Source organism: Sitophilus oryzae, unplaced genomic scaffold (assembly GCF_002938485.1).
Source record: "Sitophilus oryzae breed Bouriz unplaced genomic scaffold, Soryzae_2.0 scaffold_1712_pilon_pilon, whole genome shotgun sequence".
Lineage (NCBI taxonomy): Eukaryota > Metazoa > Arthropoda > Insecta > Coleoptera > Curculionidae > Sitophilus > Sitophilus oryzae.
In genome coordinates, this window is record NW_022146405.1 from 414164 (window position 1) to 431965 (window position 17802).

The window sequence follows — 17802 nt, forward strand, 5'->3', positions numbered from 1 at the left end:
TGAGAGAAGCCCTGCTAAACAACAACATTACACAATTAGCCATTCCGAAGCTGGCGTGTGGACTCGACGGTTTGAGTTGGCGTACAATCCGGAACATGATTGAAGTCTTGTTCAGATTTACGGGAATCGAGATCCTCGTTTGCTGCTACAACCCAAAGCTGAGATCGGGAGAGAAAACTGTAGACTGCTATTTCTACCAGACTTCTCAATGTACCAGGGGCCAGCTTTGCAAATACCTTCATTCACCGTGTACATCTCGGGACGAGCATGTACCTAGGAAGGAGGCAGTGTTGCGGACCCGTATGGACTCGACCTAACCTAACTATATGTCCCGCCCTCAGATGACCTTAACATCGCATTAAAGAATAGACACCGTAATGATTCATTCGTTCGAGAAGAATCCAGTCCCACTGGAATGGAGTAGTACATACGAGAACATTCGAAACCTTCTCTATGCACCTAACGATCTATGGACTATTCTAGAGATCTTTAGCTGTCGGTATAAAAGCCGGCGGCTGTGGCCTAGAGAGGGCAGTTATAAATAGACGAGTGCAGTTGACGCGCTAAAATTCGAAATAAATTCTTAGTTATAAATCGTTTGTAAATAGTTCTATAAGTCTTTTATCGTTATTGTTTTTGTTAATTAGTGTTAAATAAATAGTGTTTAAATAAATTGTGACTTTCTATCCACACGGAACCGACGAAAAACGTAACAATATACTTAAAATTAAAACTATTTTAAAAGCCAAACGAGTAATTAATATAAGTGTATCTGACAAGAAACGAAGAATAGAAACAAATTATTATACACCAGAAAAAGAATGGGATGCCAATTAAAGTCTGTTTGAATCTAGCAACTGTGCATATTTAGCCGAGCTTTAAGGCCGTCGACGTGCCGTCGATCTACGTCGATCCAAAACCGAAAGTTGAAAATTTCCAATTATATTCTGATTATGATATTGTCGCGCCATCTAGTATTTTATTTGTGCGATTTTAGCTCTTTCATTTCGAGTATTTTTCTGTTGCGTAGCTAGATATTCTGTGACGGTACCCTCGACGACCTATAGCTAGCTAAACGGGAAGCATTGGACGACTTAGGCCTGTTCCAAACACCGGAACACCGTTTTAACACCGGTGTTGGGTTGACACCGGTGTTGACACCGACACCGGTGTTCATTTCGATACCGGTGTTCATCTACAACACCGGTGTTCATCTCGACACCAGTGTTGATCTGAACACCGGTGTTCATCTCGATACTGGTTTTGACTACAACACCGGTTTTGATATCGACACCGGTGTTTGGTAAACGGGTTAAAGAAGAAATAACATTAATTAATCAGTTCAAAATAAACCTGATAATAATAATGTCGTATCGGTGCTTATTTTCATCGTTCATTAGAGCGCACCACTTTAACTTAAAGCTTTCAAATTTAAATATAATTTTTTTACCAGATTAATCACTAAAATAAAGTCGTCAGAATATAAAAGTCAGAAATAGAAGCGTCAGATAAACAACTATAAAGTAAAAAAATTATTCAATCAGAAACAAACAGAAAACAAAACAAAACATAAAGAAGCAAAAATTCGTAGCTTATTTACATAAACAAAAAAATATTACTTTAAAAAACTAAAACAAACAAACGACACCATCCATCGACATCGACACAGACACCGGTGTCAAGATAAACACCGGTGGTGTAGATGAACACACGAGTCGAGATATACACCGGTGCTGAAATGAACACCGGTGATGAGATAAATACCGGTGTCGGTATTGACAGCGGTACACCGACTGAAACACCGGTGGGCATCAACACTTAACACCGGTGTTCAAATCTCAACACCGAACAGATCTATTGGACGTAGCCCATTACTGGGCCAACAAGCTGTAATCTGGAAAAAAGTATAGTAAGTATGAAAACAATGATTTGTTCAGAATAATACTTCGGGCGACTGATCCGATCAACGTTTTCATTTGTTTTTAGCATATGATATGCTATATGCTAATAAAGATTCCTCCAACCAGTGTCAAATCTGAGAGGACCTTTTCAATAACAGAACTATTACGTAGTGAAATATGGTTCAGTGATAATAGTGACAATACTATCTTTAGATTCACTTATTTTTTTAAGACATTTTTTTTAAAAAACAAAACTAGATAATTTTTTTATTCTTAGTGTTTGTCGGTTTTCAATTCATTCTAAATATTGACATATTTCACTTAACGTTTCGGGAAGTATGTCTCTTCCCGTTGTCGTCGGAAGCGAAAAAAACACAAAGAAACAAAGGAAAAAACTATTAAGAATATATGCAAGTATTCAAGAACACAGAGTTTTTATCCAAAAAATAACTATTTTATTTTGTAGATTTTCTTACAATACAAATGATGAAGTACCCACAGAACTTTTTTGAAGAGATTCAGTAATATTTAAGAAGTGGTAAAGAAAATACCTATAAACATACCGGGATTCCGGGGTAAAAAACATAATCCTGGAATCTCAGGATTGGAAATATAGTTATATTAACATCTACCAGATAGAAAAAAAATTAAAAAGTCGCGATATTAGGAAGTGAAAGAAAAAGAAGACAATAATATAGCAGAAATATTTTATTTTTCGCAAATCTATATTGAAACACAGATGTTTCTGTCTTGTTTCTGGTTTGTCGTGTTTATCTGAATCGAATATAATATTTAATAAAATATAGATTTTAAGCAAATAATCGAAGATTTGTTCACTACTGTAATAAAATTATCAATACGAGTTAGGTTTAGGTATACTTACATAGTGCCTCTTTCCACATTCATACACAGGCCATCCAGAATTCTTTTAGATCCATAACACTTAACAAGATTCTTGACACAAACCGCTGCATTAGGATCCATTTTCTACAACAAGAGAAATAACTTAAGATTACATTTTAAAAAGCTACTTGTAAGTTAATCGCATTTAGCAGAACTAATTGTTAATAATCGCTTTTCAAATTAAAACGTTTCTTAAAAAACACCACTAATACGAATAGAAAGGATTTTTTCGTCGATGCATATAGATAATCGGCCTTGAAAAAGTAATATAATATTTATTACGATTTTAATTTATTTCATTTGCGATTATTGTAAAAAATGTTACAATGCATGCGATAAAATTATGTAAATTGTATCTATTAACTGCAATTTGTTAAATGTTTTAATAGGCCGATAACAGTCATGAATTGGGCAATGTTGATAAGAATTGATATTACTCCTATATTGTTTTCTGTCAATCATAGTCTGGACAGTAAGGTTATTGACTACATAACGCATCAGACTGCGGAAATTACCGGGGAATTTCACTATTGGCTATCGGAGGAAAAATTCTTGCAAAAATTATGTCAAATCGCCTGCACCCACATACATATAGAAAAAAAATCCTTCCAGAATCGCAAACGGATTTTCGCACCAACCGTGGCACCGTCGATTCCATATTTTCCATCCGCCAACTATACAGGAAAAAGTAAAAAAGCAGCAGTCTAAGTTTAGACTGCTGCTCTTGATGAATGCAACATAAAGTTTTTAGTTGTATTCATCGATCTAACAAAAGCCTTCGACTCTGTGAACAGAGATGCACTTTTGGCAATTATGAAAAAGTTCGGAGTACCCAACAAATTTCTTACAGTGTGTAAAAGTCTCCATAACAACAACCAGTCAAAAGTGTCACATCATGGATCACTGAGCGATCCCTTCCTGACAAATACAGGAGTTAGACAGGGATGTGTCTTAGCGCCTCTCCTATTCAACATATTCATGGCAGCGCTCTCCATTATAGTGGACAGCAAACTGCAGGAGAGAGAATTGGGCATTAGATACAGATATGACGGCGGTCTGTTCAACATAAAAAGACTCAGAGCAAAATCACGTATAAAATTCATCACAGAACTTCAATACGCTGATGACTGCGCTCTAGTTGCGAACACGTTACAACAATTACAAGAAATGTTGACCACATATACCTGGAAATACGAGGCTTTGGGCCTTAAGCTAAACATCGACAAAACCAAAATCATGTGCACTCCCTCGGAAGATCATAACAATGCTATAAAAATCGGAGAAGAACTATTGGAATATGTAGCGGAATTTAATTACCCCGGCGGCAGTTTGATTTCGGAAAAGGCCAATATCGACTCTGAAATTCAGCACAGGATTAGCAGCGCCTCAATAGCATTCTGAAAATTAAAAGACAGGGTTTTCTACAATCATGACTTGAGTACAAAAACGAAACTTGCAGTGTACCGAGCAATTATAATCCCAAACATGTTATATGGGAGCGAAACCTGGGTGCCGTACCGCCGACACATGAACGCATTAAACAAGTTGCAACAGAAACACCTTAGACAACTCTTAAGGATCCGGTGGTTCCATCATGTCTCAAAATTTAAAGGCTTGCTGAGTTTTTTGTAAAAAACGAATTTTATTGAAAATCAATTTAATTTTTTTCTTCCCGTTAATTTTAAAAAAATCAAAAAGCTAATTGTACACTCTCATAGTCACTTAGGGCTATCTGATAGTATTTTTAGATTTTCAAATTAGCTGATAATTTGTGAGATACAGAGGCTGAGTTAATTTTTTTAAATACGGACCTGCATTTTTTATTTCAGTTTTTGAAAGAACTCGGTCTCCTGAGTACAAAGATATGCCACACTTTATAATTTTTTTGTGTTTCGGACATTGGAACACAATTTATTTAAATTAATTTCAAGTCCGGCTCTGTTTTTTTTAATATTTAATCTATTCATCGTTACAATATTGATAAGCCTTCAAACTTAACAATGACGTGGGGTAAAATATTGAATACGGAAAATAAAATGCAATAAAAATAAAAAATCCAAACCAAATCAATATTTTTCAACATTTACAATAAAGAGTACAAAATGCATTTGGAAGTATAAAAAGATGTTCAAAGAACTATAAATAAAATTGAACGAATAATAAATGTGTGCAATAAGAAGGGTGGTAACCCTTTCAAACATATGTAGAGCATTAGAAACTATAGTTTGTAGAAGTTGATTTATTTATAACAACTACGATAAATATTATGCATATTATTAGATCGTACACTGACATTTCAAATTCACAATAAAAAAAAGTTAAAAATAATATCTTTAAATTGCTGACCTGGATATTATTTATATGAATCTTTCAATTGGCTCTATTTTCCTTATTCAATGGTAATTAGCGCTTATCAATATTGTCGCGATGAATATAATCAGATTATATAATTTAAAAAACCAGAGTCGGACTTCAAATTATTTTAAATAGGTAATAATTAAACAGTTTTTTTGTTGTTAAGGCACCCAAAACAAAAAAAAATGTATAGAGTGTGGCATATCATTGTACTCAGGAGTCAGGAGATCGAGTTCTTTTAAAACCCGAAATAAAAAATGCAGGTCCGTATTTAAAAAAAATAAGTTTGTGTCATCTCTCGTGGGGAGAATCCTCCCGTAAAAATATGATTTATTTTTATATCAACATAGATCCGATTCTGTTTTGTTTCGTAGCAACAGGGGTTTAAAGTCTTCTTTTTTTCGATTTATTATAATTTTCTTCCAAGCTCTTTTAGCAATTCGAATGAAATTTTGATGGTAAAAGTAAAAGAAAATTGGTATTTAAAAATTGTTAATTTGTTAATTATACCAATTTAAAACACATCCAAAGTGTACACTTTTTAAGTGAACAAATAACAAAATGGTTAACTAGTAACGCAAAAAAATATGTTTGTGTTAGATGATTAATCGTTGTTTCTCTTTTTTAGGTAAAAGCTGCTTTAACTGTTTTGTTAAACATTATTGGAACATTATATCAGACAAAATGGAATATAATCTTCGAATAAAAGTTTGGAACACAGTTGAAATTCAAAATTTTTTGTGATTATACGGTGTTGTATTTGAGAACAGATGTTATTACTTTTCATTCAAAGATTTTCGTAAGAATAAAATAAAGTATAGTAGTAATATAAGTACAGTTATGTATGTTATGATGTTTCAATGCTTTGTTGTGTTTTTAATATTTTATAGTACGAAATTAATCGATCGTAATATTAAATTTGTTACAATTTGTGTGTTGGACATTCTACACCAAATTAACTAATTATTCATCTGTTGATTAAAAAAATTAACGACATTGTAACATAAAATTTATAGCACTTTAATTATTTTTGGTTTAATTATATGGTCTGTATATTTTCAATTTAATATTTAAGTTGAATTTTCCATTGTCCACCATAATGCTTATGACCTTTACATTATTTGTATTTATAGAACACCTGACTCTGACGTGCAATTATTTTGTCATAATCTACTAAGCTTGCTTGAGTCCCTACCCTTAAAAAGCAAATTAATTTTGTGTGGTGATCTTAATATTGACTTTCTTAGTGTATGTGCTGCTCAGGACTTTCTTCAGTCCATTTTTGATTCTTTTGGAATAGCCATGCATGTAGGCTCACCTACCAGAATATCCAATACCAGTTCTAGTACTATAGACTATGTTGTGTCATCTTTTGATCCTAAATCCATCGCCTGCAACGTCTTTAGCTCGGGTCTCTCTGATCATGAAGCAGTTTTAACTGCATTTTCGTTGAAGTCCAAAATCAAAAATGCCCCTCCTAAATTATACCGTATTTTTTCAGAGAAGAATGCTCAAAAGTTCAGCCACTTATGTAAAACAACCAACTGGGATACTAGCTCTTTTGATGTCGACACCGAATTTTCTATTTTCGTAAAAACATTAACCAGTCTAGCGTTCAAATCCTTTCCTCTTAGGCCTATAAAAAATAAGCATAATAAACCTTGGACCACTAAAGGTCTATGCATATCTTCTAAAAACATGCGTTCATTATCTCACTTAAAAAAATTCTCAGAGAGTCTCTTCTTCCACAATTACGTAAAACTATACAGAAAAATTTATCATAAGACTATATTTATTATAATAGGAGAATAGTCAATTCTGGTAATGTTGCTAAAGAAACATGGTCTATTGTGAATGAGTTGAGAAACAAAGCTTCTTCGTCTAGCAATATCTCTACCTCACCTGAGAACCTTAACGATTACTTTGTAAATGTAGCGAAAAACTTAACTAATACCATATGTCCTCCTCATGATCCGCTTTCTTATCTCTCTAATGATATTGTAAACTTACACAGTTTCTTTTTTTCGCCCGTAGTTTTAGAAGAGCTTCGCAGTACAATTAATACCATCAAAAATAAATCCTCTTGTGGGACCGACGGGCTAACTTTAAAAATGTTTTCGAATCTGCCAGAAAGCACTCTGAATCACCTAACAACTTTACTAAACGTTTTAAACATGTCGTTCCAAAATGGTATTTTTCCAAGACGGCAATAATCATTCCTCTGCATAAAGGAGGAGACAAAGATGAAGCTTCTAACTATCGCCCAATTGCACTCCTTCCAACGCTATCTAAGATCATAGAAAGGTTGGTTAAAAGAAGGCTGGTATCTTTTCTGTTTAAGTACAAAATACTTACTGAATATCAATTTGGATTTCTAAACAACAAGTCCACAAATGACGCTATGTTTTCCCTCCTTAATAAAGTTTACTCCAGCCTAAACAATCATCATTCTACAGCAACAATTTTCTAAGGCGTTCGATTGTGTAAATCATAAGATCTTAATTAATAAACTGCAGCACTATGGGTTCAGGGGATCATCTTTCGAATGGTTTAAGTCGTATCTGAGCAACAGAAGTCAACTTGTGAGGGTGGATACCACGTTGTCTTCTAGCAAGCCAATAGAATGTGGAGTACCACAAGGCTCAGTACTAGGCCCTATTTTGTTTCTTCTTTTTATTAACGACATTGCTAACATAAACATCAGTGGCAAAATATGTCTTCTTGCGGACGACACTAGCTTCACTTGAGCAACAAGGACATCACGGCACTTCATAGAATTATATCAAATGACTTAATCACCATTAAATCTTGGTGCGATTCGAACCTCCTGAGTCTCAACATTTCTAAAACTAAAGCTTTGTCGTATAAAAACTCGTTGCAGCCTTTTGTACTTAACAACACCACCATTGACGTCGTCAAATCTGTAAAGTTCTTGGGGCTTGTTGTGGACAATTCTCTGAAATGGGACATACATATCGAAGCTTTGTCGAAAAAATTGAGCTCTGCCTGTTTTGCATTAAGATCTGTTTCTAAGGAGCTTAACTTGTCAGTGGCTAGAACTGTTTATTATACACTTTTTGAGTCGCACCTCAGGTATGCCCTTCCATTCTGGGGTACGTGTTGTGCGACTCAATTTGACCGTATTTTCAGGCTCCAGAAGAGAGCTGTTCGATATTCACTGGGACTAAACAGCAGAACTCATTGCCGGGACTTTTTAAAAAATTAAAAATATTGACTCTTCCTTCCTTATTTATATTTGAATCCGTTTGCCTAATACGTAAACATGTATCAGCTTCTCAAGAAAGGCCATCTCACACTTATCCACTCAGGAACGCGGAGCAAGATCTTTATCTACCTACCCCACGCTCAGAGTTAGTTAAAAGTTCAATATTATACAACTCGAAAAAAATGCTCAATCACCTGCCATTTGAAATCAAATCCATAACATCATTTTTTTCATTTCGCAAAGCATTGAACTCTTATTTACTAGACAAGGCTTTCTACGCCGTATATGAATTATATTTTGAAGTTCAAATTTGATCTTGTAAACACTGGTCTAATGTTTGCTATTGCTATATTTACTAATGACATCGAAATGAATTTATTTAGAGGTCATTGATATTTTACTATAAACTAGCTAAATATTTTTGAATATTATTTTTATTTTTTTGTTCTTTGTCATTATAAACATTTATAAATGTTTATTTTAACAATAAGACTGACAGTATTATTTGTATAATGTTTTGTATTATCTTTTGTTTGTTTGTTTGTGTACCTTGTTTATTTACTTTGTTTGTTAGTTTACCTTTGTCTACAAATTGAAAAATTTTTTGACAATAAAGGCATTTATTTATTTATATATTTATTTGTCATTATTTTTATTATCTGTATGGACAATAATTAAATTTACTTTGTTGGAGATACCTCGCCATACGGTCCAAGCCAAACATTATAATATGAAAATTTACCTTTTACTTCATTTTTTTTAAATATCCTTCATTCAGGCATTTTATAATATCTAGTTACATTTACATATTTATTCTACTTACAATCTTAATCTAAATGATGGTATCTTCTCATCAATGCTTATTAGCATTGGTAACGGAGAATACAAATATCTTTATGAATACATGACGATGATTGTTATTTTAGTAATAACAGAATGATACAGAGGCTTAACTATCTTAAATTAACTTTAAATATAGATCTATTTGATTTTTTTTGCATTATTTATAAATATATATATGGTCGGTTCTCAGATGTCAAGTTGGGTTGGGTTATTTAATTTAACAACCAAAGCAAGCAAAACATTAGCTATACTATCGCATATACTTCCAAATGCCGCTGGACCACAGCGCTGGACCAAGAGCTTCTAAGAGAAGGGTTATTCGCTCCCAGCTTCTGTATATATGCTGCGTCTATATGGTACAAGACCAAGATTATTATATCGAACAGGTTACCTATCGTAACTTTGGACAAATCAATTTTTAAAATAATCTCAATCGATTTTTTAAAATATCTGTTAACAAAAGGTTTAATAGTAACAACAATTAGTTACACAAGTTAAATTGTTCTTCTATAAAATCTTTATTTATTTTTCTCTAATTTTGCTGATATTTGACATTGCCCAAATTCGGCGGCATGCCTATAGAGCATAGCAAGCCTTTTTTGATGTTTTTTTTTCAGATGAGAGGTCCAGCTAAGTTTTTTGTCCAGGTTTAATTCTAGATGCTTAACTTCCTCCGCAAACAGAATTATCTCACCAAGAAGAGTGGCCGGTTTCAGTTTGTCTATTTTTCTTCTTCTGGTGAATGGTATGATCACAGTTGTGTGCAAGCAAAGAACTTATTGGTCATCTTAAGGCTCTCTTCGATGTCATATGGGAAAGCGGAGAGGTACCTCAGGACTTTTGCAACGCGAATATAGTAAATATATTTAAGAACAAAGGAAGTGCATCAAATTGCAGAAACTACCGAGGAATTTTACTACTGGTTATCGGAGGTAAAGTTCTCGCAAAAATTATGTCAAACCGCCTTCACCCACATATAGAAAAAATCCTCCCAGAATCGCAAACGGACTTTCGCGCCAACCGCGGTACCGTTGATTCCATATTCTCCGTCCGCCAACTACAGGAAAAAGTAAAGGAACAGCAGAGTAAACTTTATGTTGCATTCATTGACCTAACGAAAGCTGTCGACTCTGTAAACAGAGATGCACTTTAGGCAATTATGCAAAAGTTCGGAGTGCCCAACAAATTTCTTAGTGCCTCCAAACAGCAAAACCAAAAGCCTCCATAACAGCAACAAGTCGAGAGTGTCACATCATGGATCACTGAGCGATCCCTTCCTGACAAATACAGGAGTTAGGCAAAGATGTGTCCTAGCTCCTCTCCTATTCAACATATTCATGGCAGCGCTCTCTATTATAGTGGACAGCAAACTGCAGGAAAGAGGAATGGGTGTAGATACAGGTATGACGGCGCGGCGGTCTGTTCAACATAAAAAGACTCAGGGCAAAAACACGTATAAAATTCATCACAGAACTCTAATACGCTGATGACTCCGCTCTAGTTGCAAATACGTTACAGCAATTACAGGAAACGCTGAACACATATACCTGGACATACGAGACTTTGGGCCTTAAACTGAACATCGATAAAACAAAAATCATGTGCACTCCCCTGGAAAATCATAACAGCGCTATAAAAATCGGAAAAGAACTATTGGAATATGTATCGGAATTTAATTACCTCGGCAGTTTGATTTCGGAAAAGGCAAATATCGACTCTGAAATTCAGCACAGAATCAGCAGCGCCTCAAGAACATTCTGGAAATTAAAAGACAGGGTCTTCTTCAATCATGACTTGAGCACAAAAACGAAACTTGCAGTGTTTCGAGCAGTAATAATCCCCACAATGTTATATGGAAGCGAAACCTGGGTGCCGTACCGCCGGCACACGAGCGCATTAAACAAGTTGCAACAGAGGCACCTTAGACAACTTTTAAGAATCAAATGGTACCACCATGTCTCAAACGTATCAGTCCTTAAAAACGCAAGCTGCGAGAGCGCTGAAGTCATGATTCCAAATCTCGCTTAAGATGGGCTGGCCACGTATGCAGGATGCAAGAAAACCGCCTACCGAAATCTCTTCTTTACGGTGAACTTGTAGAGGGTAAGAGGAAACCGGGTGGACAACTCAAAAGATACAAGGATGTTGTTCATTAACAAGAACTTAAAGAGGATAAGTATGCAGCATCAGTGGGAAGAAGCAGCGCACAATAGAACGCAATGGAGGTGAATTGTAAATTCAGTCAATAACGACAACCAAAAAGTAAAGAGGCAACAAAGTAATGAGATTTTTGAATGTCCGGAGTGCGGAAGAGATTACATACATCACGTATCGGGCTTTACAGTTACAGAAAAGCTCATGAGAGGAAACGCCTCGCTTTTTGATGCGTCAAATACTCATCAGCGAGTAATGGCAGTAGTAGAGTAGTCGGTATGATCACAGTTTTCTGTGGGTTTACACTTAATTGTTGTTGTTAGGATTTTCTGTATTTTTGAGGAGATGTCCTTTTACTAGGATTACCACGTCATCCGCATATGCTTGTGCTTCAACCTCGTATGCATCGATGATTGCCATCAGGTCGTCCACTAACAGGGTCCACAGAAGAGGAGAGAGAACTCCTCCTTGCGGGCATCCCCTGCCAGGAACAAACCTGACGGACTCACCGCTGAGCGAGGTCGTTGCTATTCGATTTTTGAGCATTTCCTCAATCCATTCAGTTATGGTTGCTTCGACTCTTCGGACTTTTACAGCGCATAGGAGCGATTGAGGGGTAACATTGTTAAATGCTCCCTCAATGTCTAAGAATATCCCTACAGCAATTTTTTTGCGATCAATTGCTTAGTGCACCCAATCTTCAGTTTTTAGAGGGGGCTGGGCTCCATAGGCCCCCCTCTGTATCCGCCGCTGTCCCACACTTTATTTTTTTCTTCTTTTACCATTCTCCTCGCCTCATTTTTCTTGTCATTATAAGTGCGCTTGTCTAGATCAGATTTCGAATTTAACCATTTCAAATACAGTATCTTTTTTCCCTCTACAAGTTTTTTAAGTTCATCAGTCCACCTCAACATTCTGCTCTTTCGTCTCGCTTTTGTTCCTAACGCTTCCTCTGCGGCTCCATGAAGACTGTCAATTATATTATTGTATGTTAGGCAAAAAGGCCTTTCCGAATCTTCTATAAGTTTTTCATCAAGCCTGTACTGATAAAGATATTTGACTCTGTCATGCATTAGGCTTTCTAAATTATATTTTACTGTGGTAACTACCTTCGTTCTTCCTGTTTCCTCTTGATGATTTTTTTGTTTAATTTGATATGGTGAAAAGAGAATATTTGATCTTAAAAGATGGGGATCTGAGTGGTGTCCGGTGCCCCTTAAGATTCTTACATCATTAATTTTTATGTTGTTACTTTGTTTTTTAATTATATAATATAATATTGATCTCAGGTCACGTGTTGGTTGAAACCAAGTGTATTTATGAATTTGTTTATGTTTAAAGAAACAATTTTTTATCGTTAAGTTGTTATACTCGCATGTACATATATCAATAAGCCTATTACCGTTGTCATTGATGTTTTCTTCTCCGAAAGGACCTATGATTTTATTATTTTCTTGTCTTCCTGTTCGGCTATTAAAGTCACCCAGTAAAACTAAATCTCTCGTATTTCCAATGTCACTAATTATCTCATGGAGCTTAGTGAAAAACTGGTCCTTAATTACTACAGTCTCGTCATCGGATGGGGCCTATACACCTAATATTGTTAATCTAATATGTCTAAGTTTTAAATTTAATCTGATAATATTTTCATCTATACCTTCCCAATCTGTAATATTTTTCTTAAACTTGTTCTTTATAAGTACAGAAACACTTCTTTTACCACGTTGATCTTTGGGCACTCCGCTATAATAATAAAGATAGTTTCCTATTATTTCAGACCCACTATCTTTCTGTTTGGTTTCTGTTAATGTAATTATATCTAATTCTAATCTTTTTAAATCTTTGACTTTTTTTAATTTCACTTTATTTCTAAGGCCTTGTATATTCCACGTCCCAAATTGCATAATCCTTTTTCGTTGGCGTTGTCGTTTAATAATATAAAAATTACACAAAGTTCTTGATGTTGCAAAGAAATAAATAGGTAAACAGAAAACATAATTAATAAGTCTGAATCTATCTGATAATCAGTCACGGGGTTTTTAACAGGACACTGTCTCCTCAATGAACACCTCAGTAGATTGAAACTAAGAAGAAACGGCAAATGCAGATTCTGTGGGGAAGATGGTGAAACACCAGTACACCTCATCACTGAGTGCGCCGAGACGACAACCATTCGTGCCATGAATTTTGGTACGACTGATATTGGAGATGGAGAACTACCCTCTATAAAACCGTCCCAGATACTGGCTTTTGTCAAAGCCCTGGGACTGTATGATGAGTTATGATTCAAGAAAGGGGAACACAATGGATCTGTAAGGTCGAAGTGATTAACCCCCCTCCCACTCATTCTAAAATTCTAAAAAATTCTAAATCTGATAATGGCGTCTCGTACGATTAATTATTCTCGGTTCACTGTAAGTAATGAATTTTTTGAAACATATTTTATAATACTGTTGTTGAGTATCTAACACAGCATTTTGGTCGTGTTATTTTTTTTAATAAAAAGTTTATTTAAATATATCGGTATCCAAAAATTACCAGAAATAAGTTTTTAAAAATTTTCTCCTAATTATATAATAAGTAAAATACACGAAATTTGGTAATTTTGTTGAAGTTGAAGTTCAAAGAATATGAAGGTTTTTTATGGCACCGTTGAAGAAAATCGCTCGAAAATTTCTTGCATGCACCACTGCACAGTGCTTCGAACATATGGCTCTAGAGTAGTCTAGAGGACAAAAATCCAAAACTTCTCTTTTATTGTAAGCAATTTATTCAAACTAGGTTTATTTGACACAAATGATGAGTACTCTCATTGTACTAAATGATGATGTTCTTAGTCCCACGTTTATGAAAAAAAAATCTTATAAATAATAATAATGTTGGAGCTGTGTTCCATCTAAGCAAATAATAAGTTATAGTATGAAAACGGTGTAAGTATTAAATAAATTCCTGTGATAAAAAAAGAATTGAAATAACATTAGAACATGATTCCTACAATATAAGCCTAATATAAGATAAAAATGTTTTTCTTTAATGAAAAAGAAACATTAATGTTATATTTAATTAAAAAAAAAAACTTAAGATACTATAAATTTACTTTAGGACAACAAAATGCATAGATCGTAACTACTCTGATTCAGGAGAATCACTGCTGACAGAATCTTCCAAATTTATAGTATCCAAATCACAGGTAGATGAAGTATCCTCACATATAAGATATTTCTGTACATCATTTTCTAATATGTTACTTTTTCGCGTTGTTACTGTTCATTTTGTCGGTATGAGGGGTTCGGATGTTAATAGTTACCTCTTTAATAGACCATATCCATATATTATTTTTTCCTTTTCTTGGGTATGAGATGTTATAATAAATTGAAAGATGGATACTTTTTTATGCGACGTTCCGCTCCAACATAGTGGACTTTTTCAGGCACAAGTGGTGTCTCATTTGACTGGAAGGTTTATCAATATCTAATAAGAACATATTTTTTGAAATACAAATAATTTTGAGTTCTTGTCCTTATGATCAAGCCAAGTATTAGCCAGATTCGGCATTGCTTATCAATTTTACTCCATCTGAAAAGTATTATAAAATAAAGTTCGTCGCAAGCAGACGCAGGTGAACTATACAAAAATTAAAAGTGTATGAATATGGCAACAAAAATATTCAATAAATACGATATGTTTTGATATGTTTTTTTTTAAATGCCTTTTTGAAGTTTGAAAACGTAAAATTTTTATACCCATTTAAGAATCATCTTAAAAAATAAATAAAAACTAAACAATCACGAACTTGTTTAGAAATAAATTTAAAGTACATACCTTGTTTAACAATAGCCATAGTGGCTTTCAATTAAGTACGTACCCGTTTAACTCCATAATATACAGAACTACTATGAATGTTATTCTTTTCACTGATGAGGTAATGATCGCAAAATTTATTTTTAGTGAAAATATTTGCTAACAAAAACGCTGTTTATGAAAAATATTATACAGGATGGTTGAGCATTGCTATAAGTATAAAATTATATATTCAGATATTAGTAAATTTTAACTTATTTTTTGATTTTTGCCCATGGGACGAAGCACTGTGCACTGGTTCAAAAATATCATTTATTCTAGAATTTCAAATACCCCTGCTCAGTGTTTGTTTAAAATATGATTAATTAATGAAAGTATCTCCTATAATTTCAACGATTCTCAAGATCTGCGATTTTCTTTGCGAGATCTGCGAAACGTCTTGTATAATTCTGCAATCATTATTCGTCATATTAATAAAAATAATTTGCCCAGTCACGAGAAAAAACTCAAAAGAGAGGAATAATTATAACGTGAAAGAAAGGATTTTTCCGCGTTCAAGGTTTATTATGCACTTGCTTTGTTGCTGGTTCTATAGCGTCATACGCTCAACTTTTCAGAATATATATTTTCAAATAACCGCATTTGTCAAAAATTATTTGCTTCAAGAATTGAAATTATTTGAGCGTTTTGAAAAAGCTCCATGTCAGGTTATCAATTTGTAATTTTTACTATAATACAGACTGATCCAGCTTTTCGGAAAAAAACTCTATACATATCAGGTTTTTGGGTTGATATTTTTGAGCTAGATACAAGGATAATACTAAGCGGTTCTTTAATTAAGAAATAACTTTATATACAGGGTGGCCCATTAGTGCCAGGAAGTCCAATAGTCCAATATCGTCGTAGTTGTTAAAGATATGAAAAAAAGTTGTATACAGATATTGCATGGTTTATAGAGGGGTACATCTTTAAAATATTTTTTGTATACAGGGTGTATTAAAAAACTTATGATAAAGTTTTAAGTTTTTTCAAAGTGCACCTCCTATTTTTCTTTATAGATTTGGATACAGCATAAAATTCTGCATATAGTATGCTATTTTTATTTCCAGCACTATGCGGTGTTGCCACCCTATTTCATATTTTCTGAAACTATACTTAAACATCAAGGATGATAGAATAAACCAGCGAAGAAAAATTTACATTATTTTATATAGGGTAATTTTTGTAGCGTCACCAACACAGCAATATTTAAAATATTATATCTCTGTTTTTTAAATGCAACACCCTGTATATTATTTTTCATTTAGATGAAGAATTAAAAAATGAACACTTTTTGTATTTAAAGTATTTTGAAATTTTTTGCAGTGTCGCAGATATTCGCGGTATTATTAATATATGGCTCTTACAACAATAAAATTTTATCAAAGCTTGATAAAATTTTACTGTTGACATAGATCAACAGGTTCCATACAAAATGACAACGATCTTCATTTCATAGCCATCGCTGACGCCGTTTTTATTCGATCATACGGTATTTAGAAAGTATGTATTAGGGTGAATATGTATACTTGGATCACTCTATATATTTATAAGAATATTTTTTTTTAAATAGGTGCTACTATTGCCTCTTCGTTGGAAACGTAGGAAATCCCATGCAAATTTTGAACTGTTCAAAAAATATTGGCTCCCTCGGTGTTTAATTGTTACCTGTTCGGTTTTAATATAAAAATAGATGCAATCTTTTTTAAATTACTCTGAGAATCGGCTGGTCTAAAATTGTTCAAATTTGGCATGTATATTTACCGTACATAAATATTTAAAAAATATATTTACGACTTTGCTGTAAAATGAACAGGGGAGCTAATATTTCAACAGTTCAAAATTTACATGGGATTTCCTGTTTCCAAAGACGGCGACGATGCACTACCCGGTATAGAAAATCTAATACGGAATTTTGTTCAGTCTTGGTGCGCATTCGTTGCGAATGTTGCGATCATCATAACTATTCAGAATTTATTTAGAGCAAACAAAAAGAGTTCTGAGTTACCCTGTATATATGTACAGGGTGGTCGAAATTAGTCTGTTTTAACAGAGAAAACCTATTTCCTGACTAGATAGAGAAAAATCGACATAGATGTCATGGGCTCGATTTCTGAGACACGTTTAATGACATAAACCGCCTGTTGATATTTATTATATTGTTGGAAAGGGTTAAACGCCAGCATCTTTTTAAGTTCATAGCCAACGATGATTTCCATTTAAAAAATTATATTTTTTATTATTTCTGACAAAAAGAGCTAGTATAGAAAAAAACTGACTACGCCACTGAATTGTGCTTAAAAAAGTGCCTTAAGAACGTTTTTAGAGAATTTTATTATTCCGCAAAATACAAAAGTTATGGGCAATTTTCCAAATGGTAAAAAAATCAAAAAGGCCCCGTATCTCAGTTGGCAGGGAAAATATCAACAGGCGGTTAATGTCATTAAACGTGTCTCAAAAATCGAGCCCATGACATCTATGTCGGTTTTGCTCTATCTAGTCAGGAAATAGGTTTTCTCTGTTAAAACAGACCAAGTTCGACCACCCTGTACAGGGTGGGTCAAATTCGACACTTTTAAA

General features: G+C 34.0%; 1 protein-coding gene across 1 annotated transcript in view; it reads right to left on the minus strand.

Annotated features, from left to right (window-relative positions):
- Positions 1-17802, minus strand: part of LOC115881291 (ABC transporter G family member 23-like) — a 96287-nt gene that overhangs the window by 66977 nt on the left and 11508 nt on the right. Inside the window, exon 2 of the mRNA XM_030898716.1 lies at positions 2785-2888. Coding sequence (XP_030754576.1) covers positions 2785-2885 — 101 coding nt within the window. The 5' untranslated portion in view covers positions 2886-2888. The remainder of the gene's footprint in view (positions 1-2784; positions 2889-17802) is intronic.